Source organism: Lipotes vexillifer, unplaced genomic scaffold (genome assembly GCF_000442215.2).
Source record: "Lipotes vexillifer unplaced genomic scaffold, Lipotes_vexillifer_v1.1 scaffold1316, whole genome shotgun sequence".
Classification (NCBI taxonomy): domain Eukaryota; kingdom Metazoa; phylum Chordata; class Mammalia; order Artiodactyla; family Lipotidae; genus Lipotes; species Lipotes vexillifer.
Window position 1 is genome coordinate 54098 of NW_006788285.1, and position 11322 is coordinate 65419.

At 41.8% G+C, this 11322-nt stretch overlaps 1 protein-coding gene across 1 annotated transcript; it reads right to left on the reverse strand.

The window, feature by feature from the left end:
- Positions 1 to 7294: 7294 nt before the first annotated feature.
- On the reverse strand, positions 7295 to 11121 carry LOC103085173 (melanoma-associated antigen B3-like). Its single transcript, XM_082931226.1, is given in 2 exon segments — positions 7295 to 7312; positions 10165 to 11121. Coding segments are annotated over 2 exon segments (975 nt in total).
- Positions 11122 to 11322: the final 201 nt, after the last annotated feature.

The window sequence follows — 11322 nt, forward strand, 5'->3', positions numbered from 1 at the left end:
GAGGAAATCAAATTTTATGAGAGGGTAACGGCAAAGGCTGTGGAGGCAGATCACTTTGGATATAAATTCCAATAGGGCATTTACTGCACGTGTGAACTTGTACTAGATAATTAACCATTCTAATGCTCCATTTCCTCACCCATAAACTGAGTTATTAATACATTCCTTATAGAGTTGTTGTAAGGATTAAATGAGATAATACAAGAACGTCATTTTGCATCGTACCTGAGACACAATAATTAATAAATGATACCTTATGGTTATCAGGCGATAAGGAGGGGAGGGATAAATTGGGAGATTGGGACTGACATATACACACTGCTATATATAAAACAGATAACTAATAAGAACCTGCTGCATAGTGCAGGGAACTCTACTCAATACTCTGTAATGGCCTATATGGAAAAAGAATCTTAAAAAAAAAAAAAGACTGGATACATGTATACATATAACTGATTCACTTTGCTGTACACCTGAAACTAATACAACATTGTAAATCAACTATACTCCAATAATTTTTTTTAAAAAAATGATACTTATTATTAATGCTAAGTCTACATTACTAAATTGCTCATCTTTTATTTGTTAGAAAAAATACACATGGGGTGAGTATATGAGCAAATTTATATTAGTAAACTTGTCAAACACAGTTATGTAAATAATAGTTAAAGAACTGTATACATATGTTCACCAAAAGACAGAAGAATGTTAACAGAAGCACTATTACATTAGCCAAAAATCTGAAACAATCCAAACCCTCATCAGCTGTGTGATGGAAAACTGATTGTATAGTCTAACCAAATGGAATGCTATTCAGGAGCGAGAATGAATAATCTGTCACCACATGTATCAGCATAGATGCATCCCACAAACCTAATGACGAACAAAAGAAGCCAGGCATAGAAGAGAACATACGGTGTGATGACATTTATATAAAGTTTAAAACCAAAATTAATCTATGCTCTTAGAAGTAAGGATTGTGATGATCCTGGGAGGGACACAGAGTGACTGGAAGTGTGGACTAGGGGGGTTCTTTTGTGATGCTAGTCATGTTCTGTTTCTTGATCAGGTTGATCTGGGTGTGAGTTACAAGGGTGTTACTAGTTTATAAAAAATAATTGAGTGATACATACTTCATAATATGTGCACCTTTCTGTAGTATACTATACTTCAATACAAAGTTGTAAAAAGAATTAATAAGTGATTTAAACATAGTGAAAGCAGCAGCTTATTTCAAGCCTGGGGCAAAGGAAAGACCTTACTGATTTCTGACTGCCACTTGCCATCATAAAAGTGGATGAATCTCTTATATCTTAAGGCTGTAAGCTTCTTCATAGCTAAAATATGTAAGAACATGATCATGGCCTGGAGACAGAGATGGGATTTAGTAAAACAGCATTGGGTTGTGTTAAATTACTAAGGACGTTGGGAAGGGAATTTGGTACACATGTAAAGCATATCCTTGGTAATTAAGAGCCATGAAGTTAAGGTCTTCTGGGTTCTACCACAGAAAGAAAGTTAAAATTACATATTGCAGCCTTCACTTTACTTACATTTTTATTATAAGTATATTCCATATGGAATATGGAAGAATTTTCTATATTTCCTTGCTATATAAATCACATGATCCATTTCATACTGGATTATTAATTACAACTAAATACGAAAAATGCAATAATATAATTTTCTCTAATTTTCTTTGGCATTTATTAAAGAAATAATTTAATTTCAAGTGGCTCCCATGGTATTATAGTCTCTAATAACAATCTAGTATTGTTGGCACAAAAGCCTTGGATTTCTGAGTTAATTCTAGATAATACAACACATTTTTTAGCAAAGTCTTCATTTATGGTAGAGAAGTGGCTCCAAGAAGATGCTAAGACAGTTTAGTTAACTAAGTATTACATGTAAAATCAGTTTTTACTAACATAGTATATATACGCAACTATATACGCATATGCATACTCAACCAATTTATAGCCCTCAAAATAAAAATAATATTCAAGGGAAATCATTACATGAGCAAGACATTTCAGTGTCAGCGTGTCTCCTTCATTGATGTGAAGAATAAATTCACCCCTTTCCGGAGAATCAAAACCTGGCTGCCATGTCACTTCACATTCCAATAGGGAGTATGGCTCAACAGTGCCTACAGAGAATTTAGAGAGAACAAGAAATTTACCACATTTTAACTATATTTATTTTTTAATATCCAAAATAAGAGATGGCATAAAAATGTAATGACATTTTATAACAAATTATCTAAATTAAACAAAATACAGGGAATACCTTAGGCTCCAACTTTAATAGGCAGATCAAAATATCTGACAAAAAGTATGCCAATATATAGCAAAAAATTTAAAATTTATCAATGAAGCAACACTCTAGGATTACAGATGACTTTACATCTAGACAGTAGAAAACCATCTGCGATCCCTGATCAAATGTCCCCTCCACATTTCTCAACACTCTGAAACACACTGGACACTCATTCAGTTTCTGGAGGAAGGAATTATCATTACCAGAGGCTTTTTTGTTTTGTTTTACTGTTCACATCCCTAGAGATATAACTTCTGATGTAGCTATTAGCAATTAGCACATTTCTATAATTCAAATGTATTTAGAACCCAGGAGGGTATAAGGCACATTTACTGTGAGGTGCTTCACCTGTTTAAATTCATCATCTCCTTTGGTCTAAGAAAATAATACTTGATGGAAAGAATGACTTAGAAGCTCTTCCCTCAGGAAGAGGGGATCATCTGAGATTCAGAGGCACAGGATACTAAACAGAGAGATGCGTGACCATCACAACAAACTTTGCCTTGAGTCAGGCTGACTCACATGCAACAGTAGTTTTCTCAACCTTGAAAAAGGTATAGTGCCTACCTCCTAGTTTTGCAGTGGCCACATAGGGAGATAACAACACAGATAAAGGGATTAACATAGTGTGTAATGCCCAGAAAGCATCCAGTGTCAGATATTATTATTAATACTTTTGAATACCAATACTATAGTTGGCACAATAATTTATAAAAAGAAGAGAAACTACTCGTGGAAGAGCTAGCAGTCTAGTTGGGATCCATCAGAATTATGTTTGCCTATAAGTAACAATAAGTCCTGTAAAGTGGGTTAGGTAGATACGAGTTTATTTATCTTATGCAATCAGAAGTCCATGGGCAGGTATTCCAGGGCTGCCTTAACAGGTTGACAATGCCTTCAAGAAGCAATGCTCCTAGCTTCCCACACTGCCATTCCTTATCACGTGGCCTTCCTCAGTGTGGAAAGGTATCAAAGCACAGTCGTTAAAAAGAGCACAAATTCTCCGGTCAGACTCCCTGGTTCAAATTTCAGCTCTGACACTTACTAGCTGAGACTTTGGACGATTTACTAAACCTATATAACACAGATTCCTCATACATAAAGTGAGGATAACAACTGTTTCTTAGAGAATTGATAACGGGAATAAATAAGCTAATATAAGCAGAAGTACTTCAAACAGTACCTGGCACATAGAAGGGGGATGAAGCTAAAAGAAATTTCTGTCCATATCTCATTGGCAAGAAAGGCTGGGGAAAAGAGATACGTAAATAAGAACATTGCTTCCCCAAACAAAATGAGGGTCCCATAAGGAAGGGGAATGGATATCAGATATGGGCTTAGTAACATCTAACACAACAGGATATGGACATAAACAAATAACTGTAGGTGATGTAACAAATACACAATGGGAGTGGAAAAGAGGTTGGGTGGGGAGCTCTAAATTAGCCCAAGAAAGTGGAGGAAACTTCATCATAAGGAGATGGCATTTGAGTTGTGACTGAAGAATGAGCAGGAACTCTGCAGGAGGACAAAGTCTGCGGGAAATGTAGAACTCAAGTGATGGTACTAGAAGTGAGTGATGTGTAGAGAAGACTGTGATGGGAAGTAACTCTGACAAAGAAGAGTCAATGCTATTTATAAAGATACCTAAGCTTTCAGAGAAGAGTTGAGAGCAGCACAAGGATTATAGATCCATGTTGAGAGGGTTAGCTTGAGGTCAATAGTTCCCCTTCAACCAGCATGGCTATATATTTTTCTCCAGGAATATTATGTATATCATGGGACAGGAGAAATAAATTGGATGGCTGAATTGAGCATGGCTGGGATTGGCAGGGAAGGTACTACAAACGGCCAAGGAGTGACAGAATTGAGAAAGACAATGAGAGTGAACTGACTGAAGACAAGGCTGAGGACTGAGTGGACTCAAGAGTTCAGTATGGTTAAAGACAACAAGGATGAACACATAACAAAACAAGCAGAAACATAAACAATATCTAATGAAAAAGTCAAATTAGAAACTAATTCTATCTTAGAAAACATCAATCCACTCTTCCATTCTCCCCTTATAATATCCACTATCCAACACAAATCCAAAATGTATCATGCCTCAGGAAGAAAAGACAATCACAACATAAAATTTAAATTATAACTCTTCACTTTAGTTTACAAAAATATAGAGAGGGATATGATTAAATGCACTATGTAGGATGTAAAACCAATTCTAGGGGCACAAAAATTTGCCACCCCAAAATGTGTCTCTTTGGCATGAGGATTAATTTAAGCTGATTATTTTTAAGAAGCAGAAGACGACTCAGGAAGTTTTTTCTTGTTACCTCTTCCTTAACTGCCTAAAAGAATTTAGATAAAGGGCTACTTCCCAGAATAGAACTATCACCAGAGATACATGCAAAGAATATGGGCTGGCTGTGATAGGGGAGACTCAGCTGGGCCTAGAGATCAAGTCCACTCAGTGTACCATGACCCAGCAAACATCTGTTTACCAAACATTTGCTTTTCCATCTGCATGTGACTTCCCTTTCTCACCTTTGAAGCCCCAATCCACTACCCCCAACATCCTCTTTTGTCTTTAGCTGAAGATGACATTTAAGGTGAGGATTTGGCCACTCTCGCAAGTTATTGGGTTTTCCTGGGTCTGTCTCATGGATACATGTTACAAAACTTTTGTGTGATTTTCTCCTGTTTATCTGTCCCATGTCAGTTTAATTCTTACACCAACTAGAAGAACCTAAGGGTAGAAGACAACTTCTTTTCCAACACAATATAACAAAAGGGATGTAAGAAAAATAACTCAATAAAAAGATTTATACAGGAGACCTTCAAGATGGTGGAGGAGTAAGACGTGGAGATCACCTTCCTCCCCAAAGATACATCAGAAATACATCTACATGTGGAACAACTCCTACAGAACACCTACTGAATGCGGAAGAAGACCTCAGACCTCCCAAAAGTTATATATATTTTTTTCCGTTTTCCCTTTTTGGGAGTATGTATACGTATGCTTAGCTGTGCAATTTTGTCTATATAGCTTTGCTTTCACCATTTGTCCTAGGGGGCTGTCTGTCTGTGTTTTGTTGTTTTTTTCCTTACTATAGTTTTTAAAGCTTGTTATCATTGGTGGATTTTTTTATTGGTTTGGTTGCTCTCCTCTTTCTTCTTCCTTTAATGACTTTTTAATTCTTCTTCTTTTTTTTTTTTTTTTTTGGGGTACGTGGCCCTCTCACTGTTGTGCTCCTGTTGCAGAGCAACAGGCTCCGGACACACAGGCTCAGCGGCCATGGCTCACAGGCCTAGCCACTCCGCGGCACGTGGGATCTTCCCAGACCGGGGCACGAACCCGTGTCCCCTGCATCGGCAGGCGGACTCTCAACCACTGCGCCACCAGGGAAGCCCTGACGTTTTAATTTTTTTTAATATTTTCTTTTATTTTAATAACTTTATTTTATTTTATTCCTTCTTTCTTTCTTTCTTTTTTTCTCCTCCCTTTTCTTCTGAGCTGTGTGGCTGACAGGGTCTTGGTGTCCCGGCTGGGTGTCAGGCCTGTGCCTCTGAGGTGGGAGAGCCAAGTTCAGGATACCGGTGCAGCAAAGACCTCCCGGCTCCACATAATATCAAATGGCTAAAGCTCTCCCAGAGATCTCCATCTCAAGGGTAAGACCCAGCTCCACTCAACAAACAGCAAGCTGCAGTGCTGGACACCCTATGCCAAACAACTAGCAAGACAGGAACAAAACCAAACCCAATACCAGAGAAGCTGCTTAAAATCATAGTAAGGTCAGAGACACCCCAAAACACACCACCAGATGTGGTCCTGCCCACCACAAAGACAAGATCCAGCCTCATCCACCAGAATGTAGGCACCAGTCCCCTCCAGCAGTAAGCCTACACAACCTACTGACCCAACCTTAGCCACTGGGGTCAAACACCAAAAACAATGGGAACGAAGAACCTGCAGCCCGTGAAAAGGAGACCCCCAAACACAGTAAGCTAAGAAAAATGAGGAGACAGAGAAACAGCTGTGAACCTAAAACTGCTTTAAAAAAAAATAAAGTGAACTAAAAAAAAACTGATGGGAGGTGGCGGTTGTTGCTCAGCCTCACACCCTTCCCTGGGGATTTAAGTCTTGAGTGCAGGCGCAGGGCCAGTTTTCCCCTCTATGCAAGAGTGGGTGGGCCTCTCAGTCCTCACTCAGTTTCCTTGATTTGACTCCTGGCAGGGCCTGAGGCTCCCCTCTTTCTCGACCTGAGGACATTTCTTCAGAGAAAGGCTCTTATTTCCCTGAGATCCAATAGGAGGAGGTGAGGGTGGCCTTACTTGGCCACACCTGCCATGCCATGAGTGACAACTGTATCAGGCAGGTTGAGACCATATGATGGTGATCCCACTCAGGGTTCTAACTCAGTACCCTAAATCTGACTCACGTGAAGGCCTAAGATTCCCCCCTCTGCTGCCCTGGGACCTCCCCCTCAAACCAAGTTCCTCACTTTTCTGTGATCCCCGAGAAGGATATGAGGCCGTCTCTTCCTGACATTTACACCAGGATCTGTCACGGCAACAGGGAGGATTCTGTGAGGTCTCCGCTGATATGGGTTTGGTGGGCCCTGAACTCTTCAGGGTGCTCACCTTCCTCCTGGCGCACCTCGGAAATCCTATCTCTACTGACCTGAGTTGGCCAACCTCAGGCCCAAGTCTTCACTTTCTCAATCTCTTACGTGGAAATCAGGTTCAGCCACATCTTGCCAAGGCTGTCTGGGGACTCTGAGGGCTGACGGCAGGGTCAGGAGTCCGTGGGACACACTGTTCGGGGGTGGCGGGTGTGCTTCCTTCATTCCTCATTCAGGGTCCTCACCATCATATGTGGCAGAGACTGGGACTCCTCCCTCTACTGACCTGAGCTCATCCTCCTAGGTAGGACTCACAAGTCCCTGAGAACCCTGAAGAGTGAGTGAGGGCATGCTCAGGCTGACAACTTTGCCTGGCATGTTGCTCTCCCCAGGCCACCCGTAAGGGGCCCTTCATCGTGGCTCCTGTTTCTTGATTAAAGGCTTCCTGGAAAAGGGCCCATCCCTGCAAACTCTTGACCGGGTTCCCTATTGCAAACCCTTCAGAGACTGGGTCTCCGTCCCAGTAGTGATGTGAAGCAGGGAAGTTGTAATGCAAGGCAGGACGGATGTGCTGTCAAAGAAAAAAAATACACTGGTTTTTCCCTTCTCTTTACCAGCAAGACTTAGCCTTTTATGTAACTTCTCTTTGAATAGATTTAACTTCCAAATGTGAAGGGCTGTCCAGCATGATTTTCTGAGCCCCTGATCTTTTGAGGTTATCTGACTTTGGATATGTAGATGATCATACTGTAACTAAATATCTTCCTCTGCTTTCTTCACCCTTTTCAACTATTTTGATACGCTTATTGCTGTGCTTATGTATTCCCATCCAGTGTTTTGGGCACAGAGTCCTCCTTTTTATCACCTGAGATACATTCTGTAGTGAGTGAGAAGTAAGGTGAATTAAGGAACACAAAGTTGGCCTCGGGCTGGGAGGAATGGAAAAGTGTGGACGTCAGACTTAGATAGGCCAGGAGTCTAGTTCCAACACTGTCACTTAACAGCTGTGTGAAATTGAACACATTACCGAACTCTGTGAGCCTCGGTCTTTTCATCTGTGAAATGGGTTTGAGAAGCTCTGTCTTGGGGACTGATAGAATTTATATAATGCCTGTGAAGTGCCTGGCCCATTGCCTGGCCGGTACTGAGACTTTCAAGGATGCCAGTTCTTACTATGATTAATTTGTCCCCTGGAGTTTCAACCCACTACACTGAGATTTAACTTTCAATCCAGGAGATGCCAGAGAATAAGCAGGGCTCTAGGGCAAAGAAACCCCTATCAGGCAAAATCCTGCTTAGCAAGGAAAACTAGTATTTCCCTGTTAGAGTATGTCATTCAAGGTCAACATGAGGTAGACTTCCTCAGTAGATGCAACACGAAGCTCTAAAATGTTTCACGGACCTAAAACTTACCTCCCTCTCAGTTGCCCTTCTTTATAAGCCACTCCCACTTTCACTCATTTAACCACCCACGAATATCTATTCCTTGCCTAGAGTTTGCCAAATTACAATCAAGATAACTTAATTTGAATGATTTTTTTAGTGGAGTGGGCTCTGGCTCCCCCAACTAGGGCAAAGAATGCCAGCCCAGTGGCTTCTGGGCATCCCCCCTCAGGGGAGCACCACCCTTATTTCTCAGAAACTCCCTGGAGACATGACAGCGTGAATAAAACATCTAATTTGCATAGTGTTCACCTGCACTGGGACAAGAGCACAGGACACGTTCTATTCCTGCCTCAGGTGATTTCTCTCTGATTTACCCACAACCCCAAAGTATAAGGAGACCTCGAAGATATTGCAGGTTTGGTTCCAGACCCCCAAAATAAAGTGAATAGCACAATAAAGTGAGTCACAAGAATTTTTTGGTTTCCCAGTGCTCTTATAAAATTTATGTTTACACTATACTGCAGCCTATTAAGCATGCAATAGCATTATGTCAAGGAACAATGTACATACCTTATTTTAAAAATGCCTTTCTGCTAAAAAATGCTAACCATCATCTGAGCTTTCAGCGAGTCCATCTTTTTGCTGGTGGAAGGTGTGAAATATTGTGAGAATTACCAAAATGCGACACAGAGACATGCAGTGAGAATACGTTGTTGGAAAAATGGCGCTGAAAGACTTGCTGGAAGCAAGCTTGACACAAACCTTTAATTTGTTAAAAAAGAAAAGAAAAAGCACTATCTGTGAAATACAATAAAGCAAAGCGCAACAAAATGAAGTGTGCCTGTAACTGCTAAGGGCAGTTTCCCATTCCAGGCTTTGTCTTTCAACTATACGGCCCACCATCTGAGGATCTGGCCCCTGCTCAAAATTATCAGTCTCATCTAGCCCACCACGCACCTAACTTATAATTACCTCCCACTGAAGGACTTACATTTTTCCCAAGGCCCACCACTGCCTTGCATCAGGGAATTTACATTTGACTGCTATCATGTGAAACCACCCCTCTCCTTTCTTATCCTGTCTTTTCATTCGTCCTTTTGGTCTCAGAGTATACATCACCATTTTCTTTATATGATAGCTGCTTCTCGACTCTATAATTTTATGGTCAGTGGCTAGGTCTTCTTCTCAGCTCTCACAGTACTAGCAAGGAGCCTTCTAAGAGCAAATGCTCAATTAATGTTTGGGGAATAAACGAGCCTGTGAGCATGAGGTCTAATTTATTATGGTTTAATTCTACATTTTTGAATGAGCCAAGCACATACTGTTATTTCTAATTTTATAAAACAGAGTAAAAGGAATTAGTAAACCAAATATTGACCATCTTACTTTTTCTATACTATACTACATACAGTATACTATACTAAACTTTTTCACATATTCAAGGAATTGCATATTGCAATGCCATGTTATCTTCCACCAAATTACTAAATAAGATGGAAGTCTTCCCAATATGCTTTACAAAACAGCAAAACTCTTATTCTTAAACCTGATAAACAACACTAAGTATGACTGATGTAATTCATAAACTTACATTATAACACTAAATAAAATTTCATTTAGGAGTAACGTTTGAAAAACAGCAAAAAACAAAAACACAGACGTATTTCCAAATTCCCCATACAGAAGAGGAACACAAAGGTATCATGCACTGTTCCCTCTGTCACACCCAGCCCTACACTACTTGGAACATTGAATGCTCTCTTCAGCCACAAAGTGCAGAATCTGCCTCAGATTCTGTGTGGGAGGAGCTGGACAGAACACTGGAACATCCACTGGCTTGGGCTCTCTCTTCCTCATCTTTCAAAGCCTCTTCATACCAAGACTGGAAGGCACTGGGGACGGTGTGATTGACCTTGGCCAGGAACTCCAGGACTTTCAACTTGCTGGTTTCGGCATGGGCTCTCGGGCCCCACAGGAACTCGTAGCGTGCTGGATCACTGTTGGCCACTTGCCGGTATTCCAAATACTTCAGCTTCACCAAATCTTGGGTGATGAGCTTCTTGGGCTCCCCAAATATGAAGTGCCTCTTCCCAGCATAGACTCTCATCTTATTCAGGAATTCCCAGATATTCTCCTCTGTGGCGCAGTTGCCCTTCATGAGGATCACACCCAGGATATACATCAGGAGACCGGTCTTGGGTAACCCCCTGCCACGGCTCATGGTCCCATCGTTGGGGAGAGCCATTTTGCTGACAAAGGTATAAGAATGCTTGGCACGGTCGACCTCCTTTAAGTCAACACCAAATAGCATCTCCATGCTGAAAGAAGCTCTTCTGAGGATCTCAGGGAATCGATTTTGGTACTTCATACCGATAAACTTCAGCATATGTGCTTTCGTAACAGGCTTTTACATTTTACACATTTGCATCAAGAACTGCACCAACACACTCGCTGTCCTCCTTAGAGGGCCTTTGCGAGACCGCACGGCGGAGACGGGGGCCTGAGAGGAACTGTGCTTTTTCTTCATTTGGCCTTTGGCTCCTTTGTGTGATCTGGCGGGAGAAACACCTGCAGGCTTAGTGGTGGTGGCTAGGGCCCTCTGAGGACTCTTGAGAGGGCTACGGGACTTAGCACCCGGCTTTCTCCGAGTAGTAAGTCCAAGAGAAGGAGATGAAGACGAGGCGGCTTCCTCCTCGGCTGCAGTGGCCTGAGCACCCGTCAGACCCTGGGTCCCACTTTGGGCCTGGCGGCGTCTCTCACGGGTGTGGAGCTTACTCTTCTGACCACGAGGCATGGTGACTGTGGTCAGGGACAGCAGGCAGGAGCGCAGGTAGGACAGCGGGTGATCTGGCAGAGATGCGAGAGGATGAGAGGGTGTGAGCGCCTACAGCAGGGAGGTACCACCCTGCCTTTAAGAGGGCCGCTCTGCAGGTTTCCATGTGGGCCCTGCTCTACGAACACACAGGACTCCTGTTCTGATCACCCTGTCCTCTAA